The following is an 11,868-nucleotide window of genomic DNA, read 5'->3' on the forward strand; positions in this document are numbered from 1 at the left end:
GCACCCTCTTGTGGTTGAACTTTTAAAAAGGTACTATTGTTGCCCAAAAGAAATGACATTTTAAATTCTATTTTCTTCTATTAACAGAGTCCAAAATAATGGTTAAAAATAAAAAAATAAATTACATTTGGAGACATTTAACAAAATGTTGAGGTTCTCTGCTCCACGGTGGGAGAGTCTGAGAATGAGGGATTCCCTGAGGTCCAGTTTTTTTGTTTGTTTTTTTGAAAAAGTGCACAATATAAAAAATGCAGAGAAACTCTGAAACTGAACAATATGCGAAGCCAGCTTTTACATTCAGCGTTTGTGTTCGTCTGCGTCCACAAATTAAAAGAAATGTAAATCCCAGCAGCGAATGGAGCACAAAGCCGTCGTACCATCTATAAGTTACTTCAGATTTCTTTATTCTTTATTCGAGGGACGATTGTCCTGCGATACGTCCGTCTTTCAGAGATATTGCGCCTGACCTTGATCACAGTTGGAGGAGCAAGCTCCAGCTCCAGAGACGGGCTGGAGTAGGACTTTTTCAGCCCGCCCTCCTCTTCCTCCTCTACAGAGCCTGCACACATGGCTTTATCAAACAGCAGCAGCTCTGCGCTGTTCAACACGTTATTGTCCGTTTCCTCCACCTTCTTCCAGCCCTCCAGCACCTGGATGTAGATCTCATAGCGACTTACCTGCAAGGTTTGAGAGAAAGATGCCAAGTCATTTGTGGGCTTTTTTTTTTTTTTTTTTTTTAATATATACCTGTATACACAAACACACAAACACACAAACAACTTCCTCTACCTCATACTGCAGGTACTCTGATCGGACGCGATGCTCCTCCAGCTCCTTGGCTTTGGCTTTTCTGCCCTCTGGAGGGTTTTCATGGAGGTACAACAGGTCCGCCTTAAAGGACTCCAGCATTCCTGTGTGAGACTGCAGCTGTCGTTCCTGCACAGGGAAAGAGATGAATGCGTCGTCCACACAGCCCCACACATGTAAATGACCCACTAGTAAAGCCTTGTTGGCCAACCAGAAAACAGACAACCAAAATGTCACTATTTTTCCTGGTAGGCAAACAACAATGGTGCACAGCAGTAGAGAAGAACTGTTTGTTTGGATGTTAGGGGATTCCTCAACATCACACGTGAAACAGTTCAGCCAGTTAACATTCACCAACATCCTTGGGCTGTTCTGTGTTGTGTTTGAGGGCTGGGTCATTTGATTTCTTCCTAGAAGGGGGTCCTGCGTCACAGGGTGACGAATCAGCAAAGGCAAGCATTGTGACCAATAACAACCAGGTCAGGTTTGTTTTTGTACGTCCATTGAAATGCAGCCCCAGAGTTTTCAAACAAAAACTGAGCTTGTAGCATTTTTAGAGCTCTAAAACACCGGGTAAGTGTGAACCAGAGGCTTATCTGGTGTAGAATCGAGACGTGAATTGGCTTTGTCAAAACGCAATATATACTACCACTCAAAAGTTTGGGGTCACTTAGAAATGTCCTTATTTTTGAGGGAAAAGCACTTTTTTTTCAATTAATATATTTTTTTAAATGGAATATGTACATAGGTGTATAGAGGCCCATTTCCAGCAACCATCTCTCCAGTGTTCTAATGGTACATTGTGTTTGCTAATCGCGTTAGAAGGCTATTGGATGTTTAGAAAACCCTTGAAAACCCTTGTGCAATTATGTTAGCACAGCTGAAAACAGTTTTGCTGGTTCTTTGATGAAAGGGTAAAAATATTATTTGAAATAAAAATCATTATTTCTCTTCTTAATGTTGTCAATGTCTTGACTATATTGTCTATTCATGTTGTAACTCTTGATGAATAAAAGTGTGATTTTTAATGGAAAACACAAAAACATAGTATAGGTGACCCCAAACTTTTGAACGGTAGTGTATGTATCACATTCGTATTTTGCCAGTTGAAATAATTACTCCGTGGTAAAATATAGTACAGATGTACAGCATGAACAAATGACTGTACTATTTCCTATACTGTACAATATTTCTGTGCCGTGTTAATTGTAACCACTTGTTTCATTTATCTGATCTGAACAAGTAGAGAGAAAATCATGTGTTCACCAGAGTGTGAGCCGACAGTGAGGCAGGAAGAATGGGCCTGAAGAACTTCCTCTGTGAGCCGACAGCAGCAGGGAACGGAGGCGATGACTGAAGAGCCGAAACCAGGTTGAGGCGGTTGATCCACGACTTCATCTCCACTTTGGATCTGAGTGGCAGAAAAAAAAGAAGTGTCTTAACATTTTCTCTTTTGATTCTTTCACACACACAAACACCACAGACACAGATTTCCGCTGCACTGCGACTTACGAGGCCTCAAAAAGGAAAACCCTCCAGTCAGCCGTCTGCAAACGGAAGACGTGCGGCTTCTTGGTGTAATCGGCTGCCGGCTCGGCCAGAGAGTGGTGCACGCTCACCACCTCCTCATTAGTCTGCTGCTCTCTCCTGTACTCATTCTGACACAAACACATACAAACGAGGCATCATGTACTCAATAATACTTACAAAGAATGATTTCCACATCATAAATCCTGGAGCAGAGTCACTGACCTTCTGTAAATAAAGAACCATTCCCCTCAGCAAGCCATAGAAAGCCTTCCAGCTTCTTTTACCCCACGGAGCTGCAACATTCATCATGCAACACTTTAAGATTAGGCAGTAACATGTCTAAGCACAATTTAAGACTCAGATACATGAATGAGAGATTTTCTGAATACACAATCCAAGAGAGGATACACAGCATGGCCGTCTATTAAACTGAGAGATGTAAAGTACATAGAGTTGGGAAAGTTGAGTTATTTTTGGAACAAAGTCTGATGTAAACTATTCAATAAAACAAGGCAAAGGTGATGAAATACAACTGTTTCTGTTTGAATAACAACAAGTAAAACTTTGTCCAAACCAAACTTTACTTTCTCATCATTTAAAGTCTGTGTTTTATAAAATTTTCCTTTCTATCTTTTATAAGAACCACAATCACAGTCAACAACATTATATATGCTCACTTAGTTCACACGGTAATAACTAATTCACTGTGTATGGTATGAGAAACTATGGCAGAAGAATGAATACATGAAAAGCCCTCCCTCGTGGCAGTGTTTGATTTGTCCATTCTGGGCTACTGTTAAAATATGTGGAGGACTTTATATGGAAGAGGACTTGTGTAATATAAAGAGCTTATTTCTAAGGTAACAAGATCACAACAGGTCCTTATTTGTAGGTGATGGTAAATGAATAACATGACATTTGATTTTCATAAATAAGTTTTCTAAACCAAAAATCATAAAAATCATAACTATGTTAAAAACAACTTTCTTTAAATAAGTGTGACTGTAAAAACTTAAACACACACAGCAATCCACGTCGATTTTTGGTGTTTTTTTCAGATTTGATGTTTCAGATGATCAATAATAAGCCAGACTCACTGCGTTTGCCGTCGATGTCAGCATGCAGCTTCCTCTGCAGGAATCCCTCTTTAACCACCGGGGCTGTTTTGTCGTGAGGAACGTCTTGGAAGGGGTTGGCTTTTGAACGCAGCGGTGCCTCGTCTCCTGCGTCTTCCTCCAGCAACACAGAGCTCTTGAGCTCCTCCTCATCACTTCACACAATGGGAAATGATTATGTGTGAGATTAGACATGATGTGGCACAGATACGACACTGGACGTGTCCATGAGAGAAAATATATACACACACTACCGTTCATATATTTGGGGTCACTTAGAAATGTCCTTATTTTTGAAGGAAAAACACTTTTTTTCAATGAATATATCATTAAATGAATCAGAAATACACTCTATACATTGTTAATGTGGTAAACGACTATTCTAGCTGCAAACGTCTGTTTTTTTAAATGGAATATGTACATAGGTGTATAGAGGCCCATTTCCAGCAACCATCTCTCCAATGTTCTAATGGTACATTGTGTTTGCTAATCGTGTTAGAAGGCTATTGAGATGATGAGAAAACCCTTGAAAACCCTTGCGCATTTATGTTAGCACAGCTGAAAACAGTGTTGCTGGTTCTTTGACGAAAGGGCCAAATGATTATTTTGAATATAAATCATTATTTCTAATCTTGTCAATGTCTTGACTATATTTTCTATTCATTTTGCAACTCTTTTGAGGAATAAAAGTGTGACTTTTAATGGAAAACAAAAAAAATTGTATAGGTGACCCCAAACATTTGAACGGTAGCGTATGTTACATGTATATATAAAAAAAAAAGACTAGTGTCTACTTACACAGCCCACTCCAGCGGTTCACTCTTAATGGAATTGTAAAGACTCTAAAATGTAACAAAGATGGAGAGGAAAATATTTTGATCACGACTTTGGAATTTGACTTGGAATAAAAATGTGTTCTGTGACAATTTTTGACAAACGCATTACTTTCAGGAGATCCTTGCTGAAGTTTTCACATTCGTTCATCCCATCCAGGTTGGACACAAACTTGGAGGAGGACATGGACTTTCCTACGTGCTGTCAACGCACACAAAACATGTGATTCCTCAGTGTCATGTCAAAATAAACTTTATAAAGTTATTACACATATCTTTAACATACATAACTTATGTCTCACCTGTCCATGCAAGTCGGTGTTGAGGAGCATCAAAGCACACGTCAGAGCCAACACAGCCCCTGAGGTTGTGATAAAAAGGATTGTGACATATGTCACATACGTAAGCACATGCTGCTGCTGCTGCCGAGTGCAAATCATGTAAAACATGGAAGATAAGACTCACCTGTGGAGGAGAAGGAGTCAGGATTGCACTGATGGAAGCGGCAGGCGAAATGCTGCAGCACACGCTCTCTTTCCTGACTCTCTCCTATCAGTACCACCACCTTCAGAAAGGATCTGTGACCGAGGAGACAATAAGAAGGATTACGACGAGGCGTTTTATGAGTTTGTGCTTTGCGACGTCACTGTAATTCCCACCTCAGAGCCTGATCCAGTGTTTGCCCGGTGAAGTCAAAGAACTTGAGGTACTCCTCTCCGACAACGTGACTGAAGTCGTTACTAAACAGAAAGGTCATGATTAAGCTGGGCTAAAACATGGCCAAAACACGATAAGATCAGTGTGGTGTAGACAAAAGTAAACACATCATGTGACTTCTTAATGTATACATCAGTGCAGAGGGCTCAAGAGTGTCATAAAAAGGAGACTTTCAGTTGGGGTAAATGGGGGAGGTAGATGAGAATAAATTGCCAACAAATATAGTTTAAGTGTTAAGTATAAAACAAAGTGCAAAGTCACATGTCCATATACTACGATACCCATGATGCAATTTGATAGCATTGCGTCATGCCTGTGAAATGCGCAGGTTTTGAATTTCATAGCCCCCAGTAAGTGTCTATTGTAAGCTGCAATAAGCCTGATGGCATTATAGTGGATATTTCCTCAGATTTAGATTACAAAAGAAAAAGAAAAATGGCCCCACAAAAAAACTGCCTTCACAGACTAAGCATGTATCAAATCCCTCGAATGACCTTTCAAAGTCATCGTGCAGAGGATGTAAGAAGGTGTTTCTTACAGTACATCTTAGGACGTGTGTCTAAATCATTTTTGGGCCGATGTTACATCCTGTTCAGTAAGATTTTTGAGATGTTTACTAATATTCAGGGGAAAAAAACTGATTGAGTTATCTGGGATATGGTGGAAGTGGAGAGTGAGACTTATATTATTGTGCTGCAGAAATGATGACGTAAGTGTGTTCACTCAACTCTGGTTTTGGCTTATATGAAATGCAATGTTAGGCACAGCCTTCTTTCATATATGATGTTGTTGTACACATAGAATATTTATAGGCAGCTCTTTGGCCACACAAGTGTATACATGTCTGCACACGGTGCAGCACGATATCAGCACCTACAACTTCAATCACTAGTTGTAGGTTTAGCTGCTGTTCTTAGGACACAATAACACCCTTCATTTATAAAGAGACAGATTACGAAACAAAAACTTACTCTTTATCGAGGTGCTTCACCACATCTACACGTGGGATCCCATCCAACCTGAACAGTCTCTCAGCGAGGCGGCAGGCCATCTCTTTGTCCACCTCCCCTCCATTCATATGAGATACAGCTGTCACAGGAAGCTTGTGTCGTTGCCCTCCATTTGCCGTGACAGTTTGTTTGTCTCCATCCTCGGGAGCTCTCGATTCTTCAGCCTGATGTAACGTCTCGGGCTGCGAGTCCACCTGCTTTCCCTCAGCCTCTGCTGTCTGCTGTGTGACCTCACCCTCGGCACACAGCTGCTCACTTATTTCTGACTCATCTGAATTCTCTGGTTGCACAAGCTGCTCACAGAGTGATGGCTGAGGCAGGTCAGTTGTTAGCCGTGGCTGCTCACTCTGCTGTTGAGTATCTTCCTCTTCAACACAAATAGCCTGCTCTGCACTTTCAGGTCGCGTTGACTGTTTTGTTTGGTCCATCTCTGGTGACTCCTCCAGCTGTTGTAGCTCGTCAGAGTTTTCAAGGTGCTCCTCCTCAATCTGGTGTTGAAACTCTGCTTGGATCAGCTCAGGATCTTTGGTCATTTCCAGCTGCTCACACTTAGACTCTTCCGGCTGTGGAAAAGCCTCTCTCTCCTCTGAAGTTGTCTGATCACAATCCTTCCTTTTCTCTTCCGAGCTTTTAATCATCTCTGCATTTGCTGCCTGTGTGGACAATTCTTCATTATTGTCCACAGCCTCTTGCTGCCCTGGTTCCAGGTGATGATCTACATGTTTACACATTCCTGTGTCTTGAGTCTGACCTTCAGCTAATGGTTCCAGTATCTCTATGTCCTCTTCACTTCCTGAGTGTCCACTTTCCTCCACAACCTCCGACTGTTGCAGCTTATCTGGGTTTAGATTTAGTAAAGTATCATCTGTTTGTAGTGGCTCTATAGCAACCTCCCTAGAAATTGTAGATGAAATATGCAATATGGTCAGCATTATATTAGTACACAACAGTGTGACATGAATAATTCAATGAGCAGCATTAATTAAGTACACACTTCCTGTTCCCCTTTCCAAAAATACTCACACATTATTCACACAACTGACAGTTTTTGCTTCTTCACTGTTGGCAGCATTAAAGAGATTTGTAACACTCTGCTCCTCTTCCTCAGTTTCTACACCGTTGGATGAAGCCTCTTGATCCTCAGAGGCTTCTGGTCCAGTCAGCAGAAAGCCAGGATCCTGTTGTTCCTCTTTTTGTTTTAAATCTTCGAGACTGTCCACTTCATCTTCTGAGTCTTCAATCTCCTGGAGAGTATCGATTCGGTCCACTGTTTCAACTGGAGCTAAGGTTACAGAGTATTCGTCTTTTTCTAATGAGTCTGTCATGAGTACAATATCTGAAAGATCTTCAAGAGACAGGAAAATATCAGTTTTTCTGTAAATTTGCAAATATAATAATCCAAATGTCACATCTAAGAATTACTACAGTAAACAACAATGATCAATGTGTCATATAAAGCACTGTTTGAAGGTGAGGCTGTGCTTAATACATACCGTTATTACTGTGGACCAGCTCATGTGCTGAATCTTCCTGTTCCTGTGTCACTGGCTCTTGCAAATCTACAGCATCACATGGCTGGAAATTGCAACACAGACCAACGATCAGAATGAGCCATGTGAGAGAAACTTGTGATCACCAGTTGGTTCATGAGTAGATATTTGCACACTTCTTCTGCTCCCAAAACATCACATGTATTTAAAATATAAACATTAAGGTGGCGTGTCAAAAGTGTCTACGCTCACTAAGTGAGGCATTATTGAAACAGGAAACTGTATCAAACGATACAGGCACAGAAACTGATAAAAAAAAAATATATAAATGAGCAGCACAACAGCACGTCATGTCTTTATATAATCTCTTTGCCTACCTCTGGATTGTTTCCTGTCCACTCGAGATCAGAGTTCAAGAGCAGTGAGGCAAACTCATCTTGTTCCTCTTTCTCCTCCCTTATAAGAAGCTCAGCATGATCATCTTCGGATTGGTGAGATGGAGGGGAGGAGCCGTTTACATTCGTCATACCACCAGAGTGCAGCTCATTGGCCAAGCTTGTGTCAGTCATGAGCGAGGGCTCTTCTGTAAAAGGACCAGGCATGTCCCACTGCACTGTGGCAAAAGAAAGCGGTGCACCAGCACAGGTCATGGGACGTACCGACCACATCATTTGCTCCCATGGTTCTGGCTCCTCAGGTGTCTCTTGTCCCTTCTTTGAGGACAGATTGAGTTCATCTGTTCTATGTGCCCGTTTTATTTCCACCTCTGTCCTGTCCATAACAATGGCCTCCTGTTCTCCGTTGATGGGTTGCTGGTCTGTAGACGTGCATGATTCTTGTTGGAGTGGCTGAAGAACTGAATCAGAACTATGTAGCGTTGAGGTGCAGATGTTTTCGTCCTCCATTAGCTTCCGTCTCAGTCAATTCTGGTTTTTTTTTAGATGCAGGTGAGAAATGTTGCCACTGTAAAAGTTGCTTTACAACAAATGTCTTCTTCATCTATGTGAAGTTCGTGTGGATGTCTATTTTGTATGTGAACGTCTGAGGCCAGTTACAACATCCAGTGGTGTCCTTTGCAGTCCTGTGACAAAAAAAAGAACCATTTAATGATCAGAAATATCTCAAAAGTCATTCATAACATTCAGTTACATGTGGCTGTGAGTGTGTGAGAGTATAATGAATCAGCAATAGTTTTCCATTACAGTGGCTGTAGACATGTGCATTTTAACTTGAATCCACCATCCAACAAAATATCCATTCGCTCACACTGTAAACCATTTTAGAGATTTTTTTTTTTTTTTAATCCCATCCTGATCACTGGACTGATTTCTTCGCATCTTGACATGACACTGGATAAACACTGTCTAACAGCCTTTAAGTGAAATGTCACAAAAGCCAGTTTACGCTTCCTGACCACAGAGGAAAAAAATCCCCCAAGTGAGTGAGCAAGACACTGAAACAAAAGGAGGCAGAGAGATAGAGGTGTATGCATGTGGATTCTGAGTAGGAGAGTATATGTGAGAAGCATTGCTGTCTATGCCGTTAAGTTTATCATGTTATCATTGTGCTGCACTGTGACTCTGGCTGAAGGATAACGCCTTTACAAACCAGAGTAGTAGTCCGAGTGTTGACACCACAAACTGAGGGCATCACTTCCAACAACATCAAGGCCGATAAGATAGGTGAACAGTTGAGACAACTTATCATATCTCGCTCAGTTATGCCAGCAAAAATCGCAGGCTTGATTTTACCTTCATCTATATACCTCACTCTCTGTCAAACATTTTTCTGTCTTCATTATTCTATTCACATCGTGCAACCTACATCCGGGACCGACATTGACCACATTTCCTGTGTGGGTGCTCACTTCTCAGTTCCTGCTAGGGTGCAACAAGTGCTACAGTATATGTTAAAGAGATACCGAAAAAGCATAACTTGTACAAATGAGTCACTCTGCATTAGGAACAAATGGAGATGTTGAAACAGCAAATGTAAATTGTCCTCCTTCATGTCTACAAGTGGAAAAGTGACGACAATCTTGGACTTCAATAATTCAATAATTTGGAGCTTTATAATCTTATACAGAACTGAGGAAAACCACTTGCTGATTAATCACAAAAGAGTTCAGCTTATCCGTGTGGCAGTGCCTTTGGCAGTGCTGTTAAAGTGAACATGTGAATACATTTTGTAACTTCAAGCAAATGTAAAATCTCTCATACAAGCTGGAGTCTGCTCTAAATGGAATTACCAAGAGAAGTTCCATGTGAGGTTTACACGGCATGTCACACCAGACAGGATGAGAAAATAAAAAAGAGGAACACAGCCACTCTGGGTAAAGTGAAAAGTTGTGAAATGTCTTATTATGTATGTGTAATAACCCTTAACCCTGCCAAGGATGTCATTCATTACAAGTGAGCATTGAAAAAAAAAAAAATACACTTGTATATTTCAACATATTCAAAACCCATTGAGCTACAAAGGAGAACTCATTAGGAGTAATCTTTTCAACTGAAGCATGACTTACCCCCTCCAGGCTCTTTATCAAAGCATCATATGATCAGGCAGCGTGTGAGGCTTTAAGTCAAGTCTCTTTGGAGTGAAAGACACACCACTGAGTTATACTGCTTCCACAGACACATTCACCCACACTTGCACACACGCATACAAATATCCCTCAGTTCATGTCGCCTGAACCTGCTTCTCACAACAAAGCAGCCTCACATCCGCTCTTTAAAGCCAGTTTCTGTGGTGTCGCAGAGAGATGCATGCAAGTCACAAGTCCTAGTTTGGACCGAGTCCTCCTTTCTTCTTCCTGTACATTTTGGAGAAATTACAAACAGACTTCCGTCTCCTTTCGTCCTGTTTGCCTGTCTGCAGATATGGCCAGGGGGGATTTTAAAGGGGTGTTTAGAAGAGAAAGCTGCAGAAGGAAGAGGAAGAAAAGGTATACTGTCATTGGCAGATGACTCAAGAGGTCTGAGAGACTGGAGAGGACTTAGCCCACGCCCCACGGTCCTGAAGGCATGCAAGCACACATACACACAGGTGAGGGGAGTGGCTCAGCTTCATTCCTGCAAATGACACCAGGAGCAATGTGGTAAAACCAGAAGGTATACAGTGTCGGTGTGTGCTTACACCATAAGCATAAGCTCTGTCTGTTAGCCCAGTGTGTGGCTGTGGACACACACTGGGCTAACAAACTTTTAAACCACAGCTTTTTTTTTTCCTTTCTCAAGGAATCTTAAATAATAATAATAAAAACATTCTGGGGAGCCCTCATGTATTTACCGATATATGGCCAATATATGTTTAACACTGGCCTCCACAGACATAAACGCATTTTATTTAACATTATTTAGCACAGATATGCAAATGTTTTCTTCTGGGTTTACAAACAACATCTAAATTGATGAAATAAGATGACAGCGTGACCAGTTTTAAGGCCTTGCTGACAGTATTTGCACAGCTGACATTACTCATTTAATTAGCATTAGTTACAAACCCCTTATTAGCTCAATTAGCCACATTTTTGCGAATCTTGTTTAGCATTGTATGTTATTAGCAAGCTTGTTGTTGGCTGCTACTATCAGCCAGTAAGTATAAGCTAACTAGCTGGTTTGTAGAGGCGTTTAGTTAATTATGTTGATATGAAATGCTGTTATTCGTTAGCAATATTAGCGTCCTCGCTAATGTTATTGAATGTAAATAGCGACATTACCTATCACTTAAGTGGGTGTTCTTGTTAGTGGCTTTAGTAGGCTAATTTAGTGTCATTACGTGTGTATCATTGTTAATAACCTGGTAATGCTGGTTTGGTTTTACTGGTATAAACACTATTATTTATCATCGAAGGTGATGGTATGATTACAGAAGCAGGTCCACGCCAGTCCGCTGGGGGCGCTGTGGGGACTTAAGCAGTGGGGGCGAAATAAAAGGTGCCGTAATTCTCCTGCGTCTGTCCCTGCTTTGTTTGTTCCGTATACGGCGGCAGCAACACGGATACACGCAGCCACCCACATCTGTGTATGTGTATGTGTATGTGTATGTATGTGTGTGTGGATTTAATGTTCCAGACACGCTAACCGCGCACTGCCGTGGTCAAACATGGCCCAGTCTACTGACCTGAAAACATTCCTGGAGTCATCTCTGAATGAGATCTTCAAAGCCACAGTCGGCGACATCCTGGACTCGGTAGACCGGACACTGTCCGAGTATCAGGGCACAATCCGGAGGATCGAGTCTGAGAATGAGGGCCTGAAGCGACTGCTGCTCGAACACAAGAGCAGGGAGACTGCGACCAGAGGTACGGTGGCCTGCAAGGGGGAGCTGCAGCTAATCGAATGCAGGCTCTAACGCTCTGCTCAAG

The 11,868-nt window shown here is 41.6% G+C and overlaps 1 protein-coding gene across 1 annotated transcript; it reads right to left on the reverse strand.

Moving 5' to 3' along the window:
- Window positions 1–392: 392 nt before the first annotated feature.
- Window positions 393–8,407, reverse strand: LOC310937946 (uncharacterized protein; the record flags this gene model as incomplete). The annotated part of the gene is made up of 15 exons (XM_083902336.1): window positions 393–677; window positions 790–936; window positions 2,074–2,218; window positions 2,320–2,465; window positions 2,560–2,630; window positions 3,435–3,607; window positions 4,251–4,294; window positions 4,398–4,487; window positions 4,588–4,646; window positions 4,751–4,863; window positions 4,945–5,025; window positions 5,974–6,906; window positions 7,036–7,357; window positions 7,506–7,587; window positions 7,880–8,407. The coding sequence occupies 15 exons, from the start codon at window positions 8,405–8,407 to the stop codon at window positions 393–395; spliced, it is 3,219 nt and encodes a 1,072-aa protein (XP_083758462.1).
- Between the last annotated feature and the right edge of the window lie 3,461 nt (window positions 8,408–11,868).

Source organism: Microchirus variegatus (assembly GCF_963457635.1).
Source record: "Microchirus variegatus genome assembly, chromosome: 16".
NCBI lineage: Eukaryota > Metazoa > Chordata > Actinopteri > Pleuronectiformes > Soleidae > Microchirus > Microchirus variegatus.